Source organism: Aspergillus wentii (assembly GCF_001890725.1).
Source record: "Aspergillus wentii DTO 134E9 unplaced genomic scaffold ASPWEscaffold_2, whole genome shotgun sequence".
NCBI classification, from domain to species: domain Eukaryota; kingdom Fungi; phylum Ascomycota; class Eurotiomycetes; order Eurotiales; family Aspergillaceae; genus Aspergillus; species Aspergillus wentii.
In genome coordinates this window covers 3629626-3652723 of record NW_024467833.1, presented here as the reverse complement: position 1 = coordinate 3652723, position 23098 = coordinate 3629626, and the positions used below count along the sequence as shown (strand labels likewise).

General features: G+C 48.5%; 10 protein-coding genes and 1 non-coding gene across 11 annotated transcripts in view; 5 read left to right on the top strand and 6 right to left on the bottom strand.

The window, feature by feature from the left end:
• Positions 1-19: 19 nt before the first annotated feature.
• Positions 20-460, top strand: ASPWEDRAFT_169285 (uncharacterized protein; the record flags this gene model as incomplete). The annotated part of the gene is made up of 1 exon (XM_040830428.1): positions 20-460. One exon carries the CDS (start codon positions 20-22, stop codon positions 458-460), a length of 441 nt encoding a protein of 146 aa, XP_040693114.1.
• Positions 461-1131: 671 nt separating this feature from the next.
• ASPWEDRAFT_169284 (uncharacterized protein) lies at positions 1132-3488 on the bottom strand (the record flags this gene model as incomplete). Its single annotated transcript, XM_040830427.1, has 2 exons — positions 1132-1170; positions 1230-3488. 2 exons carry the CDS (start codon positions 3486-3488, stop codon positions 1132-1134), a joined length of 2298 nt encoding a protein of 765 aa, XP_040693113.1.
• Positions 3489-4357: 869 nt separating this feature from the next.
• ASPWEDRAFT_374377 (uncharacterized protein) lies at positions 4358-5511 on the bottom strand. Its single transcript, XM_040834679.1, has 2 exons — positions 5128-5511; positions 4358-5016 (listed from the first exon to the last, which is right to left on the bottom strand). Exons 1-2 carry the CDS (start codon positions 5281-5283, stop codon positions 4582-4584), a joined length of 591 nt encoding a protein of 196 aa, XP_040693112.1. The 5' UTR covers positions 5284-5511; the 3' UTR covers positions 4358-4581.
• Positions 5512-8316: 2805 nt separating this feature from the next.
• Positions 8317-8872, bottom strand: ASPWEDRAFT_37220 (uncharacterized protein). Its single transcript, XM_040834631.1, has one exon. The coding sequence runs from the start codon at positions 8554-8556 to the stop codon at positions 8377-8379; it is 180 nt and encodes a 59-aa protein (XP_040693111.1). The 5' UTR covers positions 8557-8872; the 3' UTR covers positions 8317-8376.
• A 1459-nt stretch (positions 8873-10331) lies between these two features.
• Positions 10332-10402, bottom strand: ASPWEDRAFT_t57. The gene has a single exon. It is a non-coding gene; the product is annotated as a tRNA-His (tRNA).
• Positions 10403-12001: 1599 nt separating this feature from the next.
• Positions 12002-13045, top strand: ASPWEDRAFT_169283 (uncharacterized protein; the record flags this gene model as incomplete). The annotated part of the gene is made up of 1 exon (XM_040830426.1): positions 12002-13045. The coding sequence occupies one exon, from the start codon at positions 12002-12004 to the stop codon at positions 13043-13045; it is 1044 nt and encodes a 347-aa protein (XP_040693110.1).
• Positions 13046-14590: 1545 nt separating this feature from the next.
• Positions 14591-16810, top strand: ASPWEDRAFT_104096 (uncharacterized protein; the record flags this gene model as incomplete). The annotated part of the gene is made up of 3 exons (XM_040827621.1): positions 14591-15380; positions 15447-16124; positions 16368-16810. Coding segments are annotated over 3 exons (1911 nt in total), but the record flags the coding sequence as incomplete, so codon positions are not given.
• A 507-nt stretch (positions 16811-17317) lies between these two features.
• Positions 17318-17633, bottom strand: ASPWEDRAFT_169281 (splicing factor 3B subunit 5 family protein; the record flags this gene model as incomplete). Its single annotated transcript, XM_040830425.1, has 2 exons — positions 17318-17329; positions 17391-17633. 2 exons carry the CDS (start codon positions 17631-17633, stop codon positions 17318-17320), a joined length of 255 nt encoding a protein of 84 aa, XP_040693108.1.
• Positions 17634-17917: 284 nt separating this feature from the next.
• On the top strand, positions 17918-19630 carry ASPWEDRAFT_169280 (tRNA-specific adenosine deaminase; the record flags this gene model as incomplete). Its single annotated transcript, XM_040830424.1, has 3 exons — positions 17918-18071; positions 18138-18180; positions 18235-19630. 3 exons carry the CDS (start codon positions 17918-17920, stop codon positions 19628-19630), a joined length of 1593 nt encoding a protein of 530 aa, XP_040693107.1.
• A 269-nt stretch (positions 19631-19899) lies between these two features.
• erg24B (c-14 sterol reductase) lies at positions 19900-21499 on the bottom strand (the record flags this gene model as incomplete). Its single annotated transcript, XM_040837282.1, has 3 exons — positions 19900-21008; positions 21060-21364; positions 21420-21499. The coding sequence occupies 3 exons, from the start codon at positions 21497-21499 to the stop codon at positions 19900-19902; spliced, it is 1494 nt and encodes a 497-aa protein (XP_040693106.1).
• Positions 21500-21766: 267 nt separating this feature from the next.
• Positions 21767-23098, top strand: part of ASPWEDRAFT_128798 (putative vacuolar sorting receptor (Mrl1)) — a 2220-nt gene continuing 888 nt past the window's right edge. Inside the window, exons 1-3 of the mRNA XM_040829245.1 lie at positions 21767-22342; positions 22408-22695; positions 22749-22968. Coding sequence (XP_040693105.1) covers positions 21966-22342; positions 22408-22695; positions 22749-22968 — 885 coding nt within the window. The 5' untranslated portion in view covers positions 21767-21965. The remainder of the gene's footprint in view (positions 22343-22407; positions 22696-22748; positions 22969-23098) is intronic.

The window sequence follows — 23098 nt, the reverse complement described above, 5'->3', positions numbered from 1 at the left end:
AATTCCAAACAAAACCAAAATGGACCACCAACTCCCCCTCTCTCCCCCCTCAGAACCCACCCCAGCACCAGCCGCCCCCTCCACCAAAGACCTCCCAGTCCCGCTCGACTCCCCAATCCGCACAACACCCATCCACAGCACTCTCCCGGACCTGCGCGTTCCCAACGACCCCCTCCCACCACACAAATACCACCCAGTGACATGCGTCCCTATCGACTCTTCCACCCCCGAAATAAGCACCCACCTCGAACAGCTTCGCGAAGAGTACCCGTCCCCCGAAGCCGCGCTCAAAGCGCAGGAAGACGTCGCGAAAGAAGTCAAGCAGAAGATGGAAGACGCGGAGAAGAAGCGCGAGGAGGTCCAGCGCGCGATGGATAAGAAGGTTAAGGAGAGGAATACTGAAATGAAGGTTTTGTCCAAGTTCCAGGAGGTGAAGGCGTCGGATATTATTCCGTCTTGAGGGGAGGTGTTGGGGTTGGATACCTAGAAGAAAGCTGGATACGGATTACGACTTTGGGGATATCTATTGTTTGATATTGAGCACCCAATGCGGTTGATAAAATCCGCCACCTACGGCGCGACATTCTTATACACGGTTTTTGAGAGAATCACGGCATTCCTCGAATTCACCTACCGAGTACCCTGAGGGACCCGCGGTCTCGCCCACCGAATTACCACCTTCGAGAATCATCTATCGATTCAAGCGTGACAACTCAGCCACCAAGAAAATCACGTCAAATCGCCCAGTCGTACAGACCCTACAAGCCTGGACACAAGATCAGCGATACCAGTCAGCGCCACTACATAGCAACGACAATAGAACTACATATGCAAATGCAACAACATTCAATCAATCAAAACAAGACAATGGAAGCAAGTACTCATATTCACAGTTGATTTGATTCAGTGAGTTATGGACGAGTTTATATATAAATTATAAAAAAAAAAGAAAATCGTGCTAGGCGTTCGTTATACACCACGATCAAAATTCCAGAAACATGAAAATATCATCCATCCATCCATCCACCCACCATTTCAATGGGGTGGGACGCGGGGGCACATGATTAGGTGTCATTATTAAATATACTTCGTTCCATTAATCATTCATAAGGCCTTGTCGATAATTTCGTCTCACATCGTGCCCAGAATCTTGACGACAGCAGGGAGCAACTGGTAATTTGTTAGGTTTTCTATATCTTTGATTTGACTAGGGTGAAATGGGAACTTACCTCGGAAGCATCTTCAATCAAGGTCTGAGTCTCGTTGACGAACTTGCGAGACAGCAGGGTGTGGGCGTTGTCGAGGACACCGCCAACCTCCTTGAGAAGATCAGGAGTCACAACCGGCGAAACGTCGTCAATCAGGTTTCTGGTCTCGTTGACAAAGTTAGGAGTCAACAGAGAAGTGGCGTTGCCGACGAGGTAGCCGACTTCTTCGAGCAGGTGAGGAGTGACGACGGGCGACACGTTGTCGATCAAGGTGGAGGTCTCGTCGACGAACTTGTCGGTCAACAGCTTGTTGGCGTTGCCCAGGAGACCCTTGACCTGCTTGAGGAGATCGGGGGTGATGACTGGGGACACCTCGTAGATCAAGCCTTGTGTCTCGTTGACGAACTTGGGTGTCAAGAGGGTGTTGGCGTTGTTCAAGAGGTCGCTGACTTCTCCGAGCAGCTTGGGGGTGATGACGGGGGAGAGGTCACCGATCAGGTCACGGGTCTCCTTGACGAAGTCCTTGGTGAGCAGGTCGTTGGCGTTGCCGACCAGACCCTGGGTCTCCTTGACGAAACCATCAGTCAGGAGCGAGCCAGCGGCGGTCAACAAGCCGCTGACGTGCTTGAGAACGTCGGGGGTCAAGACAGGGGCGACGCTGCCGATGAGTCCCTGGGTCTCGTTGACGAAGTTGGGGGTCAGGAGGTCGTTGGCGTTGTTGAGCAAGCCGCCAACTTCCTTGAGCATATCCGAAGTGAGGACAGGGGCGACAGCGCCAATCAAGGAGGAAGTCTCCTTGACGAAGTCCTGGGTCAAGAGGTCGTTGGCGTTGCTCAACAAGGTGTTGACCTTCTTGAACAGGTCCTTGGTGAGGAGCGGTCCGACAGCGCTGATCAGCGACTTGGTCTCCTTCACGAAGTCCGATGTCAACAGATCGTTGGCGTTGGTGAGCAGGTTGTTGACCTCCTTGAGCAACTCGGGTGTCAGGATAGGTCCAACAGCCTTGATCAAGGAAGAAGTCTCCTTGACAAACTCAGGAGTGAGCAAGTTGTTGGCATTGCCAATCAAGCCATTGACCTCCTTGACAAAGTCGGCAGTAAGAAGGTTGTTACCATTATCCAACAGAGTGGAAACCTTCTTGAACAGGCCGGGAGTGATAAGCGGGCCAAGCTCGCTAATGAGCGAAGAAGTTTCATTAACGAAGCTTGGCGTCAACAAATCATTGGCGTTGCCGATCAAACCGTTGACCTCCTTGACGAAGTCACCAGTGAGAAGGTCATTACCGTTATCCAACAGAGTGGAAACCTTCTTGAACAAGCCAGGGGTGATAAGAGGTCCGAGCTCGCTAATGAGCGAAGAGGTCTCGTTAACGAAGCTAGGTGTCAACAAGTCGTTGGCGTTGGTCAAGAGACCGTTGACCTCCTTGACCAAGTCCTTGGTCAAGAACGAGGAACCAACATCAACCAGGTTCTTGGTCTGGACGGTGGTCTTGTCATCGAACAGGTAGGCGAAGTGGTGGAAGAAAGACTCGACATCCTTGAGGAAGGTGGGCGAGAGCAGACCAGTCAGACCATCGAACGAGTTTCCAAGATCCTGCAGAATGTTACCACTTGGGTCACCGCTGATGTGAGTGTAAGAAGCGGTTGCCGAGCTGCTGGTCGAGGTAGAGGAGCTGTCTCCTCCACCCAAAATACCACCCAACCCACCCTTTGTCGTAGTGGGCTCGGGAGTAGTAGACTCGGCAGCGGCGGTGTTGGTGTCAGAGCTCTGTGCAGAAGGCTCGGGAGCGGCAGCACTGGATTGAGTTGCCTGGTGTTCGGTAGCGCTGGAGTCGCTGGACTGGGACGGGTTCAGGAATCCCAAAAGACCATCTCCTCCGGTTGTGGTGGCACCTGCGGTGGTGGCATCGGCCGAGCTGGGTTGCGGGATAGCGGCTTCGGTCGTTGGCGCGGCGGCCTGGGAATCGGATTGCTGGTCATTGGGCTGCTGCTGCTGCTGCTGCTGCTGCTGCTGCTGTTGAGGATGCTGGACGGCGGCAGTGGTAGTGGCCGGCTCCTCGGGGCCCTGTAGGATGTTATCGGCCGTTGGCTTCGAGGCTGCGGTGGTGGTTTCGGCCAGAGTAGGTTGGGCGGCCGCGCTCGTGGGAGGTGCTACAAGCTGCTCATCTGGCGAAGCCCCCTGTGACGAGGCATTGCCCAATTGGGACGAGACTTCGGCGGGCTTAGCCAGCGAGGTGCTGGAAAGCAAGAGAGTGGTGGAAAGAAGAGTTGAGAAACGCATGCTGGGTGGATGCTCTTCACAGGGGTGGATGGGCCAGCAAGTTGACGTTCTGGAGAGCGCGACTGACTACAGATCGGATGGAGATCGCATGGGCTTGCTTCCTTTTATAAGTCAGTCGTGCAAAAGCAAGTGCTTTGCTTCTTGCGTTTCTCCACAGAAATTTTAAATTGCTGGCTGCAGCAAACCGAGGACTTTCAGTACCCACATGTGAACTAGGTCCGTCGACTCTTTTTTACGACGAGTTAACTAGTTCCATCTACTACTTGGTACTACGGGACAGACTACTGATGTCAGTGGTACCCCGTCGAACGTTGGGATTTCCTCCCCAAAGTAGCGGAGGTATTACCCTTTTGGGACCATGATCGAATATCAACGGGAAGAAGCGTTGTTCGGTTACAGAGAGCCGCGCCCGTATACAATCGGCGCAGGGGAGAGGGCTCGAGCCATGGCTACCACGATAGCTAGTCGTAGCATTGTCAGCGGAGAAGTGGCTCAAGATGGAGCAAAGCTCTGCCCGGCCGGAGAGAGCCGTGCAATCTATGGTTTAGCCCAAGACGAAAGGGCATTAGGAGGTTGCGGGGGAACGAATGAGAGGAATGGGAAATTGCGACTTGCAGGCCGCATCTCTATTTTGACCCAGATATGATGACGGGGAGGACTGGGTTCTGGTTGTCGACCTCGGTGATCAGCGCAAAAACCTATCGTTCAGGGTAAAGCGAGCATCTGACAATAACCATCCTATTCCTTGGCAGCTCGAGCTGCACGCTCCAATTGACTTGCTGATCGGTGTTACACGAACGCAGTGATTGGATGCAGGCGGCGAGAGGAGTTAGTACCTGGCTAGGGTGCATGCCATTGAAGAGTCTAGCAGCAACCAGCTGGAAAATTCACTGCACTGTGAACTCCAATACTATCATGAACGATAGTCTGATGGAGTCAGTGATGGCCTAAGAATTATTATTATCAACCAGGCGACCACGGTTCGGACAATCGAATACGATTTCCACTCTTTGCGGGGAACGGATATTGACCCTCTGGGGAACAAGGTGGAAAATCCCTCCCGGGCTCCAACAGTGGAGGCCAGCCTCGGTGACTACTGGCTAAGAGGAAGCCTTAACCCTCTAGCGCGAGAAGGACATGGAGAGTACCTCCGAATTGACACCCAAAGGCAGCGCAGGGACGCCCGCCTTGCTGGAGAGTCGGAAGTAGTCACTCGGTAACATGTGATGTTTGCAACCTCATCTCGAGTCAAGCAGAGACAAGCCAACCAGGGTCGAGATGAAAGTGCAGGAGCAAAAGTGTAACCACGTTCCCTTCGCGGGATTAATCTCAGACTAGGGCGATGATCGACAAGGGCGAGTAAGCGGGGTTTGGATCCATTTCGGCCGTGTAGGAGAGGGCAAAGACTAGGAAAGAAAATCTTGTTTTTTGGCCCAAATTGGATTTGGGAGAAGCCTTGGGGTTCCACAGAAGGCCCTAGAGTGTGTTCGGTGTAGGTAGTGTCGTACAGATTTTGATCTGATTGTATCTATTGAGTATTCACTTTTCGGTATGAGCAATGGATAAGAATTCCATCTCAGAGTTTGAGGTGATTGAGTCGTGTTCCTGACCCAGGATTTCCGACCCAGAAGGGACGTACCTGAGGAACCCAAGTCTTAGAGTCTGGGATGAAGAACCCAGAGTTGAGAAAAACAAATAATTTGCCACCTAGTGATATTAAGATCCACACAGAAGAGGAAAAAGACGAATTCTCCGGCGCAAGATCTGTGTAGACTGTTCTGGTCAAGTGAGACATTTGGGGGATTGACGGTCGGCAAGGAGGAGAAGAGGATTAGGTTGGTCACTTGACTCAGGGGTATTCACGTCATAGTATTTATTCGCTTGAACGGTTGTTTATTTGGTTCTGTTTATTCTGTTTATTCTGTTGTTGTTGTTGTTATTATTATCTGTTTATTGCCATGGTTATGATATAATTTAATTGTTATCATCTGATGCAAGGTTAATGTTGCATTGATATGTTGAATAATGTCACCCGCAAGTCCCTTGCAGTCTACTCCGTGCAGACAGCAAAACCACACCATAGACCATCTCCAAAATTGAGATCCGGTGTACACAGTAGTTGTTGATTTGTTGATATCAGAATTTTCCAGCTAGTCTGGTGTTGACTCGTTGAGTGAGTCAAAAGGGCTAGGATTGTCAGGCCCACAGCACACTAGTCGATAGTATTGATGCTGTCGTTTCACTCTTCTTATTTATTTTATCAATAAAAAGATAAACAGAATACAGATGATAGACTGAAGATTGAGTCTGTTTGATTGCAGGACGCTGTCTGCTGTCTGTCTGGTCTTGTCTTGTCTTGACTCAAGGCGTGATGGCAAGACAAAAATGAGAGAAAATAATAGAATGTCGACTTCTAGAATCCACGATAGTCCACGAGTCAGTCTAATGGCGCAATAGTCTGCGATATAAACGCATACCATAATTGTTTATTCCCACGGATAACTGCCGAGTCCCACTGTTGGTTCTTCTGTTCCTGACCCAAAAGTCGCCAAAGTCAACCCGTCGAGAATTCGAGAATTCTGATCCAAAAAAAGAAATACACGCTTTTTGCGCATTTAAATTTTAAAATTAAGGATGATTGCATCTCTTGGTTCGTGGCGATGTTGAGGGCTTTCTTTGGTCTTTCGTGGTTCGTCTGGTTTATCAGATTTTGCTGATCGGCTGTTTCTGTCAGTCTGCTATCGTTAGGCGATGTTGACACTATCTAGATATCATTCTACTCGAATACAGACAGCAATTCAGTGACTATATCTCTCGCATACTCATCGAGAACAGACAATCTGGACTTGGACAGCTCATGTCTACGGTTTATCTGCAGCAGATAGCAGATATATCGGAATAACAGATTATCAAAGGGCACCAGTATGCTGATACTATCTGGAGGATACTAAAGAGTGCCAGATGCAAGTCTGCTGTCATGTTACTGCCAATTGTACCTAACCAGTGTGTTATTGCTAATCATCGTTTTTCATAGAGATATCAAGCAGTCTAATCCCGCTGGCTATTGCATGCGTTGCTGCATGCTCATCGTCACACCGAGTCTGTCATCCGCAGAATCAATGCGAAGCAAACTGTTGTTGTGAAACTATCGCATCTGGTCTGCATTTCCATCTCTCCTGCGCCTTGTCATACTATCCTGTCGATTGGGCTGCATATCAGTTTCGCAGCAAGATGATGTCGTCATCGTCTGACTTGCATTCAACAATTAGATGTATGATTATGCTGGACACACAATGTCTTTATCCTCTACATCAGCTTTTGGATGGATGTAGACAAGTGGCGACTCTTGACTACCATCTGATCTATACACCCTATCATCGCTCTATCCGTCTCATTATATGAGCTTGTCTTGCTAATTCTTCCAGTGTCTGAATGAATGCTAGATTATCGCCCAAGTCAGTTGTCCAATGTGGATTGGGCCATGAGTCTTGCCCAGTGCCTATGTCGTAAGTCTGCTGCTGTCGTGGCCATCCACCAGGGAGCATCCTGGCGATATACACTGCACTATAGGCAAGTCTAGTATTCTAGGTTGCTTTCTCTTCTCTCTCTCTCTTTCTCTCTATGGTAGGTCTATGTTGGAACTGATCAATCCATAGTTATATAGACATTGTCTTAGTAGCCATGCACCAGGTGTGGTTTACCAGAAGTATAGAGCAGCCTGTCACATATTCCACTTTTATGGATCCATCTCATCCTCTGCAGGCTTTTTTTAAACAGACATACTGGGTGTATACAGCCCCCATCAATTCTATGTGTAGTTCTTCAGACCATGTTTCTTTTCAATCCACAGGTATCACATAATAATGAATAGATGCTCTACTCAAGCTCTGGATATGATAATCTGTAAAATATGACATGATATCCAGAATATAAGATATGATCAAGGTCAGCAATCCAATACATTATGAATTGGCTTTGTATATGCTACCATTTAATGCATCGAACGACTATTTCTCAGGTCATTACCTGGTTCATCCATCATTAACCCATAGATACTGTCGGCGATGTATACTTCCCAGTCTATCTTCTTGGTTAACACATGGCCAAACGAGTAGCATGATTGAACGTAAAACATCAGGATAGGATAATTATAGACTGCTTGGCCTTTTGCTCGTCTCAGCCTGCAGATTGTTCATCCCTCTTTGTCTGGTATATGCCACTGGCATCTCACTAGGAAGCGTTCTAGCAATATAGCGCTGCGTTACCAGCAAAAGACTACCTTAACCTACTAGGATTTTAAGACACCAGTCCTAGAATCGCTCTCTCTCTCTCTCTCTCTCTCTCTCTAGTAAGTCGTCATATTCTGCCATCTGCCATTAACATGCCCTAGATCCCGGTTATTTCTGGTTCTATTGCACGAGTGTTGTCATTCCTCTTTCACCTCAAAGGCACAGATATATCAATATGATAGAGAAATACAATCGACAGTGGCAGTCTGCAGATGGTATAGGATAGTTATATCAAATAAATATACTATGTCAAGTCCAGCCATCGAATCGCACCCGTTAAATTTATGGAAGTATTTTGTTGTCATCTAAGCTTAGTTGTGCGATAGATTATGCAGATGGCTGGAATTGCTCTCTATTAGGCAATGGTATCATTTAAGATGCTATATAATAGCCATCATTGCTGTGCTAATTACCAAGTCGGTGAAATATGGAATAGATGCCTCTTTGATCCACTCTTAACAACAGCATCGAAACGACAGTGAGAAATAGTCTAGATATACAGTTGAAATATTCGATATTTTTAAACACATAAATCTATATTGGAGTTTTCAGATAATGATTCTATATCAAAAGTGTACATTAAACTTCAAAAGTACCGTTCATCTGTTCATATAAAGCATAATTGCTAAATAGGCGTTCAATGCATCCAGGTAAAGTCCATGATATAAAAATAAGAGAGCTTGTTTAATAGTCCATTCTTCATACTGTTCAATATACTGCCTCGTTGCCTTCATTAACACTAGGGTGTAGCTTCCACGACTCCAAAGTACACATGCCATGAAGGTATCCTACTATAGACTCTGGATAATCATTCAATTAAGCGAGAATCACAGCAAGTGTAATATGATGTCAATTCTCAGCCACGAATGATCAATGTTGGTCTGGAATACCTACTAGATAGTGTATCAAGTCTGCTGCATGTCTGTTCTAGATTGCAGGTAAGCAATCTATATGTTGATATAACTATAGCAGTCAGGGATGATGCAAGATTTGTCAACAAAGCTATATGATAAACATACCTCAAATGCAGCAAGTCAACCGAACAGATACACAAGTACCAAGTCCTACTATATTTACGACATCCCAGACCTCTATATAAACCCTGCACGGGGAACACATCCATGATCAACATCTCCTGAACCTCTCCTCTCGTCTAATCTAGAACATCAAGAAAAGGTCCAAGTCGAGAACAGTCGATGGGCATCCGAAGAAGGTAAAGTGTGAGCACATGACTGAATGCCCATGCGGTGTCAGCACCCTTAGCACGCACTAGCAGGTGTGATGGAAGCGCCTGAGGGCCATTCATCGCGAGAGGAATGGCTCCATCTGAGACAGGCAGGGATGCGCATTGCTTTGGCCTTTTCGGGGGTGTGGTTCCGTATTTTTTATTTTTGTTATTATTATTATTATTACTATGTCAATGCACTACTGTATGTTTCTTTAGTGTTTGTTTTGATTTGGAAATGGTTGGGTGTTGGGATTGTCGTTGTTAGTCGTGTATATATCTAGTCTGTTCGATATCCATCCATGACATCACATCTGTATGATCTCTACTACATATTCTTATAGAAATATTTTATAAATGATATGATATTATCACTAATATTAGATTTCAGCTGTCATGTCTCTGCAGAAACCGCCACGAGGCCATGATCTGTGGCAAGGCAAGTGTGGCTCCACCTGTGGCGCAGTGACGGCCATCCCCGATATCCACCGTCCACGCTTTCCACCACGGAGGACATTCTGTATCTGTTCTGTAAAAGCAGGGAAGTGGATGTATTTTCCCATCAAAATCTCTTGTGATATGTCGCATTCCTACAGCAGAGTTTTTAGTCCGAAAGGCTGACGACGCACCTTATTTTGTACAGTCCATTTCCCACTGTACGGAGTACCTCTGTAAATTGTAAGATTCTATTTATTCAACCGACTCCAACCGACCCCGCATACTGTATCAAGTATCTAGTCAACAGTGAATGGGAATCTGATTCATGTGATTTCCATGCTGCGATATGTATCTGCCTGCTTGTGGAGAGTTATCCTCCATTCCCAGCGAGTCTATCCACAGCCAGCATCAGTTGACATGCGAGATTTTCCTTCCTACTCGAGCAGATCATGAGGTCTTTCTACCATCCCCTAACCAGCCAGACACCACTAGACTGCATTACATACATTACCTGTACAGCCCAGTACTTTCAGACTAGAATCCGAGGCTCAGTCCAATCGCAGATCGCAGCAGGGATGGGCGCAGCGGCATAAAAGACCGGACTGATGGCCGGCAACGAATCCCTGGCCTGAAGAGGCCCAAGACCAGATGCGGGCTCCACGATGCTGACCCTCCTTCAGCTGAATTCGACAGGTCGGATACTGATGTTACATCGTATTATCGTATGCTGATCAAGACATCATCAAAAATAAATAAAATAAAGTAGACATGATAAAAGAAATATAAAAAAGAAATATTCTTGTATAAGAAGCAAAAATTAACCTACAACCCAGTACCATAGTTCAAGTTGAAGGATATGGCATAAAAAAGAAAATAAAAAAGATAACAGACTGGCGCTGCCCGGAATCGAACCGGGGCTGGCACGGCCACAACGTGACGTCATACCACTAGACCACAGCACCTTTTTCCTGTTGAAAGGAAGCAGCATCTTTTGATTCATGACTAGACTTTTATAAATGATCAATCTTAATTCATAATCTTATCATTCTATCAGATACTCATTTTTACTCTGTAGTCTGTATTGACTGTAGCCTGTACTATGTATATTCATGTAGTTAATATGCACAGTCACCACGGCATGTCTACCTATTCTAGCCGTGTCCGACATACAGATGCAATTTCTTCCTGCTCACGCGAGAATAAGAGACTGCAGTGAACTGACGCCATGGTTCTTATTCAGACCCTCTCTGATTGGCTGCCGACTGTTGCATTGCACTTGCCAGCTGAGTTCAGCATAAATCCATTCTTTTGACCTTTGCGTTCCGCTCGTCCTGTGGCGGATGCAAGTCATCCTCTACACGACCGACCTGAAAACGAAGTCGACAACAACACTACCTGAGTCTACGATTCCACATGAAGCCGTACTGTGTCCGTAGTGGAGTATGAATCATGGATACAGCAGGTTCTTACTACTTCTGCCCCTACGGACGACCCGAGATGCATCGCACAGTGCGGATCATCGGGGCTTAGCCAGGCTGCCCTTTTGGGTCTGCTGCAGTTCTCTGCAGTCCCAGATCTGTCTGTCTGTATTGTACGGTATGGACGGACTGGGATAGTATCGACCATCGACTGGTGATCAAGAAACCCCAAATCATGTTTCAACCCCGTGGATGGGCGCCTGCCAGGTGAATCCCTTTGGTTGTGTGTGTTCTGGGAGCGTCAGTCTTGGGTTTTACATCCAGTCCATCCCTTCTCCACCCGGATAGTCTCTTACCACTTTGGACGCCTGCATCTCACTAGGCTGGGCAAATATGCAAGAGTCAAAAGCAGATCGGACGGAGAGGCCGGGCGACGGACGAGGATGTGGCCAATACCTGGTAACCGTACGATCGGTATTCCGCCCTGGAAAGTCGCCGTGATATCCATCCCACAGTACACTTGATTTTCTCGGTCTGCAGCTATACCATCCTGTCATATTATTCCATACCCGGTTTTTTGATTTTTCTTTTTTCCCTGTATATATATATTTTCTTTTCCTGACTCCTGACTCAAAATAATATAATATAATAATAAAAAACACATCGTGGTTGATATATCCAACTCGATCCTTCACTTTTCCCTCCGTCATCCTCCTATTTCCTCTTCGGGTCATCTCTCGTTCTTCCCGCCCCTCCTCCCTCTTCGTCTCTTCTCTTCTCTCTTCTTTTTTCTTTTCTCTTCTCACCTTCCAACTGCCTCTCTTTTTATCTTCTTCCTTTCGTTCTTTGCGCGTTCGCCCGCACTGTAATTTTTATTTTATTTTTTCATCTATACGTCCACCTTCCTTCAACTACAAATTTCCCCTTGGGATCCATATTGTCTCCCCGCCTGGTGCATTCCCAAGATACCCCTCCTCTGGATCGGATTCGGATCGTGTTGGAAAAAAAAAAAAAAAATAAAAAAAAAATTACACTCTGTGTGGGCGAATGTCGCCTTTATGATTAACTTCTTTTTCCTTCCCTCTATACCTTCGCATCAGTCGAGTGTATCGCCCCTCGCCCAGAGTCTCACCCTCAATCATCATGCCAACAGTCTTACTCCCCTCGTCGGCCGCTGCCTTTGCGCCACGATCCTCTCCCAATGTCGTCCTCAACACCAAGGTGGAGTCTTGGTTGACCGCAACCTTGAAGCGGGTCAATAGGGTCAAGCGACCTTTGAACAATGTCACCCAACATACAAGATGCCTGACCGAGACGCTGTCGTCGCCCAACGCCATTTGGACCCTATGCTCCCTCATGTTCCCCAAGGCCCCCGAGTCGGACCTCCGCCAGGATGAGAACCCTCTCGTCGAGGGCCTGTTCAACTACCAGATGATCCATATGGAAGCGTACGTCGTGCATGTCGACATGGTCTCCCAGAATGAAGTCGCCTTCAAATTGACTCCCGAAACCATCGAGTCCCTCGTCGACTTTCACAAGGATATCTACTCGGTCGATGCTGCTGCCAATACTTGGGACTGGTCGGAAAAAGCAAGTCAGTTGAAGAAGTTGCAGGAGGAATTCGTCCAAGCCGCCAACAAGTTTGTCTACCGCACCAACGCCCAAGCGCTCGAAGGATTGGAGGAAGACGGCGCAGGAGAACTGCTTGGTGGTCGCGGTGAGGAAGCAAAGGCTGCTATCATGGGCCTCTTTGTTCCATTGCTTCCACCGCCTCCCCGGGTGGTTGACGTGATGCGCCCTGCTCCCCTCTTACCAAGCTCGACCGGCCCAGAGACATGGTGGCAAGACCCCATGCAACAAGCTGCGCCTCTGGAGCCGTGGAAAGTACTTACATCCAGCCCACCCACGACCAACATTGCCGATTCTAATCTTAACCTGTGGGCCAGTTTGAGCGGCTTGGATGAAGTTCAGCTCCCTTCCCCGACCCCGTCTTACACCCAGCCCTATACCACCTCGCCGTACAACATGACGCAGTACTATAGCGCCCCGGAGACCTCTGCCGCCATGGCCGCGCTTCCGTTACCGAGTATGCTCATTCAACCTTGCAGTACGATGGCAGGTATGAATGGATTTGGCTGGGGTGATCGATACCAGGATTTCGCATTGCCATACGGGACAACGATGTAAAAAGCCCATCAAGCAGAAACCTTGATGTTGACGCTTTCCCTGACTTGGCGTGTCTTGGATTAGATCTCGGGGCTGGCATCGACAAACCGAACATGGCTCTCCTGTGCCCTCTGCACCGGAAATACACGATCACCGGAACGACGCTGGCGACCTTCCACCCATGCACAGACATCAGACTAATTGGCATCAGTGACGGCGTTACCCATTGATTGATTTGCGAACTCATGATACTCCACCTCGTCTTTGCTTTTGCTTTTGTTTTTCTCTCTGTTTTGCATTTTATTTGATCTTGTTTTGATTCAGAACATAATCTCTTCCCTCCTTATGCGAACCATGTGATTTCTCTTGATATGTTTTGTTTTGAGCCAGTGTTAGCGTTTTGTTTCCTTCATTGCATCAAGAAGCGCGGGTCGGCTATTTGATTGTTCTTATGTTCCCTCGGCGGATTTCCATTTGTTCAATCCCGCATATATGTCATAAAGACTTGGTAAGCCTCACGGCTGGGATATGATTTGGATGAAGAATGTTTACGTTCTCTTCGTTTCTCCTGTCGCGGGCTCGTTAGATCTGGATTGAGGCGCGATGCTGCGACTGGTACCACCATCGTCACCCTTGTCCTTTTCTGTCGACGCCCTCTTCCTGGTACAGAGTACTGGGCTGGCCATCTAATCTTAGATGGTGGGGGCACCCGCGACAGCGCAGTTCACATTATGTCTGAGATATTTTGTGACTGCATTTTCTTTTTGGTCGACACAGTCTATGAGGATGTAGGTAGGGGAGGAAGTTGTCTTGATCGTGTCGAGCTCGAGATCCGTCCGTGACTGACTCGAGCAAAGGTTGGGACAACGCATTGGTCTGTGACCTTGTTGATCACACCCAGCGATACTGACAAGCGCTTTCTTCACTACCTCTTCATCATATACTGTGAATGACCTGGTAGACTCATCTCCTACTATCCAGGCTGGTTTTTTATTTCCTGGATAACTCGCCTAGTTCACCTTCACTGTGTGGAGTGTTGGGACTGGCGGGAATAAGATGCTGGCACTTTCGTTCCAACAGTTTGAAAAACGAGGCTGGCCTCTGAATTCTTTTCACTCCTGGCTATGCTTGCTTCTTTTCGATTCGTTCTCCCCTTTTGCATGATGTATCTAGTTTTGACTTTGTAATTGAGAAAACATAAAGCAAGAATGAAAAGTACCTAGTTGGTTGCGTCATTATTTTATTCCCTAGCGCCCTATAAATGCTTTAATAAGGTCGAATCCTTACTCGACAATAGCTAGAAGATCAAATGTTGTACTCTGTAGAATCCGGATGTCGTGGAGGCAATGGGCATCATGACGTCAGCACCTCATTGTCAAGGCGGCAGTCATTAATGCGGAGATTCAAACTCAACTGACGACTTCGGCTGCATTGCATTGCTTGTACAGAAAGCAGCTACTGTACCGTGTTTATTTTCCTTTACCTTTTCTGCATACCTTTTTCCTCGTGAGATGGTTTTATCTTGAACGACGATAACTACCTACAACAACACGCAGAACAGAAGACCCAATGTCCTCCCTCCAAGAAGCTCTACAATGTCTCTCCCCAACACCCTGGGCCGAAGTCCCCCAAACACAAAATGAACTACGAGCCTACATCACCGATATATCCAACAAGGCGAAACTAATCGTCGACTCGATCCCGGAGTCCCCGCCTCCGGATCCGAACTACGTCGCCGCCGACTCGGCGTTAGCACGGGTATCGAACTCGAGTGTGCGTGTCAGTGATTCGGACCCAGAGATCCAGTCGCTGCAGCAGCAATGGGGGAAGGCGATTAAAATCAGCTCTGTGAAGGATAACCCGTTCGCGATTCCCGTGTATAAGCTGGCGGGGGGTGATGGGAGGGGGGCGTGGTTTGCGCGGCGGAGCGTGCACGAGGGCCTACCGTTTTCGACGTGGAAGGGGAAATTCTCCAGCGAGATGGACGAGACGTTAAAGGCGAATCAGGAGTGTATGGGGAGAGGCGGGATACCGGATAAAGCGGTGCGGGGGATAGGGGCGGAGCAGGAGATTGAGAGTGTGAGTGTGATGGACGAGGCGGGGAAGAGTGTTCTGGGGACGGTGAAGGTGTATCATGTTTCTGCTCGGTTTCCAAGACCGACTACGTCGAGGGATTTTGTGGTGTTGGGGGTTAGTTGGGAGGGGGATGTGGGGGGGTTGGAAGGGGGGAGGTGTTGCATGACGGTGTCGAAGCCTTGTTCGCATCCTGATGCACCGGCGGGTGAGGCATATATTCGGGGTGAGTATGAGTCTGTGGAGGTGGTGAGGGAGATACCGGTGAAGAGGGATGGGGAGGGTTCTTCTGGCTCTGGCTCTTCGGGTTCGACAGGTGAAGAGAAGGATGCGCCGTCTGAGAATCCAGAAGAATCAAACCCCGTCGAGTGGATCATGGTGACCAGGAGTGATCCTGGAGGCAACATCCCACGATGGATGGTAGAAAAGGGCACTCCAAAGAGTATCTGCTCAGATACCGTCAAGTTCCTCGACTGGGTTTGTCGAGATACTCCACTGATCGAGCCAGAAAGCGAGCAACCCAGAGAAGCAAAGAGTGACCAAGAAGACGGCGATACAGATTCAGACTCCGACTCAGACTCTGAATACGACTCGGCCTCTGAAGAACCACACAACGGCCTCATCGCCAGTTTCGCCTACTTACTCAACGCAGGCCTAGAAAGATACGCACCGCAGGCAGTCCTTGACTACATACCACAACACTCACACTCGCGTGAATCATCCCAGCAACTCGGCGAAAAGCACACAACTGATGACCAGACATTATCCGACAAGAAATCCCTCCAGAACAACGGAGATGCCGAATCGCACCTTTCGCCTGATAAAGCATCACTCATGTCTGGCAACTCGGGTCTCGCGTCGATCGAAAATGGACATACTATCCCGCCTTCTGAGATTATGCAAATGGACAAGAAGGGCAAGATGACGTCCAACGAGAGACATCTCGCCAAACTGGCTGAGCGGAAACGTGATGTCGAAAGTAAACTGGAAACGGTCCGTGCTGAGATTGAATCACTACACCTGGAACGTCCGGACAAGGATTCCAAGGAAAAAGATTCCAAGAAAGATAAGGATGAACCGAAAGACAAAGATCCGAAGAAGAACAAAGAGACGAAAGACAGAGACAAGAAGAAAGAGAAGGAGGAGAAGGAGAGAGAGAAGCGAGAGAGGAAGGAAGAAAAGGAAAGAGAGAAGAAAGAGAAGAAAGAGAAGAAAGAAGCAAAGGAGAAGGAGAAGGAGGAGAAAGAAAAAGAGAAAGAGAAACCCAAAGGCGAGCTATCAAGCAGCGAGCACCCCAACAGCAGCGCCAGCAGCCTAGCCAAACCCCCCGACAGCTCCCCATCCAGCAGCAACATCAACCACAGTCACAATCGCAACAAGTCATCTTCCAACCTCGAAACAGCCCAAATGCACAAAGCAGCCTCGGGCTTGTTCGGCACCGAATCCAAGCTCCTCAAGGAACTAGGCAAGATCGAGAAAGAACAGCTCAAGCTCACGTCCAAGATCGAGTCCCAGGCGCAGAAGGATGCGAAACGCGAAGAGAAATCCCGAGACCGCAGTAAGACGGATGCAATGCGTCGGGAGATTGAGGAGCTCAAGAAGGAGGTCGATAGACTTCGGACTGAACGGAGACAATGGCTTGAGTTGGTAGGGACTTTGGAGGCGGAGAATACGAGGCTGGCTAGTAAGGCTGGAGTTGGGGAGGATAAATGATCTGGGTTTGTTTGTGATGGTACTATTCATTGATATTTGGCAGAATTCTGGACAGCGTTCTTGTTTGTATAGTTATAGTTGAGCGTCTAGTTATAGCGAAAGTATATACCTGAACACGAATGGGATAAATAAGTAGGTTCATGTTCATGTTTCATTTCTGAATTATTATACCTAGGATCCAACATCACCTAGCTGAACAGCGAATATGCCGTGGTATCATGTCTTAACACGTAATAGTACAAGTTCTTGAGGACAGAATCCCCGACCCAGTGTCCCAGCCTGATGGTTTTGTATACGACAGGATTCGATACAACCCATCCGAACCATCATTATATCTCTGAACGAATCCGAGTCCTTCACTCTCTTAATATCGTAGCGATTAGGGTAAGAGGTGATCGCAAACCAGCGCGATAGGCGAACCCAATAAACCTCGAAGCGTCATGCGAAACCGTCGCAGGGCTGATATGGAAAGTAGTAGATAGCGAAAATTCACACCTTTAAGTCCGCTTACTCCTGCGTCTATAGAGAAAGAAAAAAAAGTCAGACTAGAGATTCAATCGAGAGGAAAAGAAAGACAAACCTCAGGAGGATTCCCAGCCCCTCGAACCATCTTCTCGATCATCGCCGCGCGCACCTTCTCCTTGGGCTCGCCCATTCCAACAGCCATATACGACAGAAGCGGGGCGTGTCCGATGTAAGAAGCGTAGCTGTCGCGCACGATGTTGGACGTCCATTCGTACTTGGTTGTGTCGGCGTGACCGGTACCGACGTAGCGGGCCTGCATGGCCTCGAGGTTCTGGAGTGTGCGAAGTTTGTCGGCCATTTTGGTGATTTGCTATGCTAAGGTTTTTTTGACACGGTCTTGGATGCAGGTTTATCTGGTCTGTAGTGGTTTAATTGCGATGAAGAAGTAAGTTAAAGAAGATCAGATCTCGACTCGATTCCTATGATATGCTGACTCAGCAAGGTATATCTGTAGGAAACCACGTGATGTCGATATTCTATTCTGCGACGACAACCTCAGAGTCAACATGATGGGTTTATCGACTTGTTGAAAATTCACATTGGTATAGGTGAAGGAATGTCCGATCGATTACGGTCAGGAAGATGGAGAACGAAACCCCGAAACCCCCGTTATCGTCCCGTATAGCATCATTGGTGCATACCCATTTCGAGGGTCTGCCTGTGCGTAGCAAGCCGACTATTCATCCTGATGGATCGAGGGAGTGGATTCCTATGAGTGCTATTGTGGTTGTGAAAGGTATTACCCAGGTGTAGAGTGGATGGTTGTTCTATATGTTGAGGGATCTAGCTAACTTATCACCAGGAGAGAATACTTTATCTGAGAAATTGACTTGTGTGGCTGTCACGTACGTCTGCGTCTTGTGATCAATAGTCTCTATTGATGAGTCTAACTCTGTCAGAACTGGTGCAAAATGCCTATCAGCTTCTCAGATATCGCAATGCAGAGGTCTAGTACTCCATGACTGCCATGCTGAAATACTGGCCATCCGTGCCTTCAACTACTGGCTGTTGAATGAATGCCACGGTTTTCTGACACAGGAGAGGAAGCTGAAAGAACTATTACCAGAAGATGACTCGAAAGGCAACCCTCTAGTCTCTCCATATATCCGCCGGAGAAGTACAAACGACCCAGATCATGCATGGCCTCCATTTGAACTCTGCCCTGATATAAAAATCTACATGTACTGCACCTGCGCTCCATGCGGTGATGCAAGCATGGAACTCTGCATGGCAGCCCAAGAGGATGCAACACCATGGGATGTCACACCACCCAAACCAGATCCCAATGCTTCAAATTCAGAAGATGATGACCCTTCCACAAACCTCTTAGATGGCCGTGCCCACTTCTCCATCCTAGGCGTGGTCCGTCGCAAACCAGCGCGTATGGATGCGGAATCTACACGCAGCAAGTCGTGCTCGGATAAGCTTGCTTTACGGCAAGTTTCTTCCTTGTTGTCCCATGAGACTAGTCTGCTCGTTGCGCCTACGAGAAATGCGTACTTGGAAGGCGTTATCCTACCCGAGGAAGAGATTAGCCGAGTGGGATGCGAGAGGTCGTTTAGTGAAACAGGCCGGATGAAGGCATTGAATGGTCGATTATGGCCTGAAAATGAGGACAAGCACAGCTATGGCTATGGCTATGGCTATAGATTCCAACCGTTCAAAATCCTTCCCGTCCCAACCGAACAAATCGAGTCACTCTGGCCATTTGCTAAACCAAAACCCACCACCCTCACACAAGAAACACACAAGAAAAGCAAACCTGGAAATGTATCTGCAATCTGGACAATCGCCCCATCGGTACCATCCCATCCAACACCCCCCACACTAGACAACGGCTCCAAGTCTCTGCCAGTACTGCGCGGCTCAAAAACAGGCCTCTATGAAACCATCATCAACGGAGTGAAACAAGGGAACCGTGCATCCTCGCCTTTGGCGCGTGGCGCTTCGGCCCTCTCGAGGGCGAAGTTGTGGAGCCTTCTGCGTGGTGTGTTGCAGGCGCCGGGTTTTCATTCTGGGCAGGTAGAACCACGTTTACGGGATCCGGGCGTCGATGAACTTCATTCTGTTGCAGATATTGAAGATCCCTTATTGCATGCCGATGACCTTCGACGAGTTCTTGAAGCGTCTACTTATCAGGAACTTAAAAGAGCCTTGCTGTCTTCAAAGCCGACTAACGCGCGAGACAAAGCAATGCAAGATGCTAAACGAGTACTAAAAGGCTGGATACCCAACTCAGGAGATGAAAACTGGGGTTTGGATGTCCTGGTCGATCCCAAGAAGCGGAAACGCTGAAGCGATATGCTCTCGAAACAGAAGATATATATTATTTATTACCAAAAAGATTAGAATCAGGCGTGCGTCAAGTACGCACGCCTGACAATGAATGATCTCATGCCTAATGTACAGGACTTTTTTCCTTTCCCACCCAACAGAACCATTTTTAGTGCATAGGTTGACCAGCTTGGAGTAGAAATACTCCTTCAACCAAAACCAGCATCAAAAATTGAAAGAACAGTCAAAGGTATTTTCAACCCAGGAATAAAGAAAAGCAGGCGATGCCGTTAGTAAATGCCTGGGACGATCCGGCTGCGGACCAGGGAAGTGTAACGGTCCCAATCGGCACCGTACTTTCTCTTGCACTTCTCCTCGTCACGTCTCTCACGGTGAATGAGCAGGACCCCAAAGTACAGCATGAAGAAATAAGTAAAGATGTTTCCCCAGCCACGAGCCTCTGGGGTCTGTACGGCTTGCTTTACCACATCACCGGTGGATGGGTCGATGCTCTGGATAATAGCAAAGCCCGCCATACCCGTTGGTAGGCAGTATGCCCACGACATGACCCAGTCACCCAAGTAATTGATGTGACGGGCGTAACCCCACCAGCCGGAGGTCATCAGTCTGGATCCACTGGCGGTCTGGATGAACTTGATGTGCTTGATGCGAGGGTCGTTTGGATTGCTGCGGAAACGGTTCTTCTGGTTGTTGGCGCCGCGGAAGATCGAATAGCCAACAGCAGTCACACCCAGGACAAGAGCGAGGCCGGACACACCAAGCTCGAGCGGGAACATGGCGAGGTATCGGGACTGGAAGTTGTAGATGAACGGAACCCAAACCATGTCGCCAAAGGAAAGCATGAAACCGAACCCATCCATAATCACATCCATCGTGGTCAGGAGGGCGGGTTCCATGTACAGGCCATCCAAAACATAGAATGCCTGGAACACGGTGACGAGGACGACTGAATCGGTGATATAACCGAACGTTCTGTACTGACGGGCGATGTTCGACAAATTCAAGATAATCCATCCGAGCAAACCAGGTCGCATTTCACACCAGACTTTGATGTCGATTGTCCGCGCGGTGTCGCTGACGAACGGAATAGGAAGCTTGACCCGGGGATTAAGCTCTCGGCCGATGAAGAAATCGTACAAGACATTGCCAGTGTGACCACCAGGCGCCAGCTGTCGAAGTTCCGGGTTGCGCTGACCAGGGGCGGGGACGGAGAAACTCTTCACGTAGACAAAGGCAGCGATAGCAGTGCAAATCACCAGGTTGGCTGTGATGACCTGCAAGTAGTTGTCCCAAAGAAAAGTCCACACCACCAAATCCGCACCGTACATGTATGTGCCGACTGCGAGCCCGGAAAGAATCAAAACGGCCGAAAGGAATGCTGTAGCATCAAGTCAGATATGATGAGAACCATAAGAGGCAGGATAATTACAGTTGAATTTATACTTGAGCTTCCCTCCACATGCCAATTCGGTACCTTCAACCTCGTGGCCAGGAAGGAATACCTGCAGCACAAGACTGAGGGCGTAGTAACTCAACACCCACAGGGTGACCTGGGTGTCGTAAAAGGCCGCGATTCCTCCTTCAGGCCAACCAATCTCCGCCTTCAGTGTCTCGGTAGATAAGGTCGAAGGGTGAAGCAGCGACGGCGCGGGGCAACCGGAAACATCGTTACAGAAAAAGGTGAAGCCATAAATAAGGACAGGCAGGCCGAAGGTGATTCCGAAAGCTCCTATTCTGTCCAACTGTTAGAACCAACTTTTATCGCCGTCAGATAATATTAGAAACATACGGCCCAGCGAATTCATAGCCACGCTTCTCTGGCACGGGCTGAATGGGGATTGTGGATTTGGAATCCTTCTTGGATGCCATCTTGAACGCGATGCAAAGTGGGGATGCAGGGCCAAAACAGAGAATTCTGCAATGACGGAGGGGTTGAGCTCAGCGTGATGCTGGCACGGAATTGCCGGGAGGATAACCCTGGTTGATAGTCTCGAAAACCGAAAAAGTTGCGATCAAGCTTCCCCTGAGCGTGGTGATTGATGGTCGAGGGAACGAGATCGGAGGCCGGGAATCCGCCTTGCCCAACTTCTCCGCATTGGGGCTGTTTGGAGATGCAAGACTGCCAAGTCGCCCGATGCTTGCTGTCTCATCTTCCATCAGCAGCCTTGCACGTCTCTCTTTTATTACTCCTGCTGACTTTGCTGATATATTCTTAGCTATTAACAATCAAGGATTCCATTTTATACTGTTTCTTTTGTTCTTATTCCACTGATACCCTTCCAGTCGTTGTGATCGTCAAGCGCCCGCCCTCCCACCGAAGTGACTTGTCGACACCATGAAGCTGTTGACCAGCCCTCTCCTTCAGTTTATTCTCCTTCTCGCTCCATTTTCACCAGTTGCAGCTGCCTCGGATGATTCGGGATCGCACGATGTCCTTTCGCCCTGTGTCGCACGTTCTCCGACCACTGGATTGTACTACGATCTGAGCTCATTGTCTGTATATCCGGTACTACCAAAGGGCGGCGAGAAAACCCATAAACACACTCGGGATGAGAGCTGGCATGCTAAGGGCCATGACTACAACGCCAACTTTACGCTGAATATCTGCGCACCTGTCGTTGAGGATGTTAAGGATGTGGTGGGGGTCGAGAGTTCGAGGTGGAAGAACGTCAGCGCATACTATGAGAAAGAAGGCAAGGTATACTCGATAGGGTATGTTCTATTTTTACGATCAGCCTGGAAGCAAATACTATAGAGACTGATGGGTATATGGACAGACAACAAGCATCAGACCCCTTCTTCCGTGGTCGCAAGCTGGTCTTGAACTACACCGACGGCTCACCCTGTGCTGGCGACTTCATCGGTAACGGCTCACGTACTAAGTCGACAATCATGTCTTTCCTCTGCGATCGTGATGCACCTGCAGCCCAGGCCACCGCATCTTTTGTGGGCACTATGGATCAGTGCACGTACTTTTTCGAAATTCGAAGCTCTGCTGCCTGCGGTGGCATTGCGCCTGGTCCTAACGGGGACGGACTTGGACCAGGCGGCGTGTTTGGTGTGATGTGAGTATACTACCGGCCAGTCTCATCGGTCATGCTGGCTAACATGTCTCTAGTGCTTTGATTGCTATTGCAGTATACTTGATTGGTGGTTGTGTATACCAACGAACGGTGATGCACCAGCGGGGCTGGAGACAGTGTCCCAACTTTAGTTTATGGGCCGGCATGTTCGATTTTATCAAAGTAAGTATACTGGCCTTGTCACCGTTCAGATTGTTCAGGTCGATATCGACGCGTCGCGATTCCTATAAAGAGTTTGGCAATTCCAAGTTGCCGGTTTCACGGATGGATTGAAATGCTTTGGCTGGTCTAGAGCTCAATTACATCGAAGGCTGCGCTTGGATATCCCTTGTCCTTTTTTTCTTTGTTTTTTTTTTTTTTTTTTTTTTTTTTTTTTTTTTTTTTT

Bases quoted from the DNA above. Each gene is read 5' to 3' on its own strand.
- ASPWEDRAFT_374377 (XM_040834679.1), bottom strand. From the start codon at position 5,283: ATGTCTCACTTGACCAGAACAGTCTACACAGATCTTGCGCCGGAGAAT. The intron at 5,017-5,127 runs GTACGTCCCTTC...AATACTCAATAG, and splicing joins CTAAGACTTGGGTTCCTCAG to ATACAATCAGATCAAAATCT.
- ASPWEDRAFT_37220 (XM_040834631.1), bottom strand. From the start codon at position 8,556: ATGGCATGTGTACTTTGGAGTCGTGGAAGCTACACCCTAGTGTTAATG.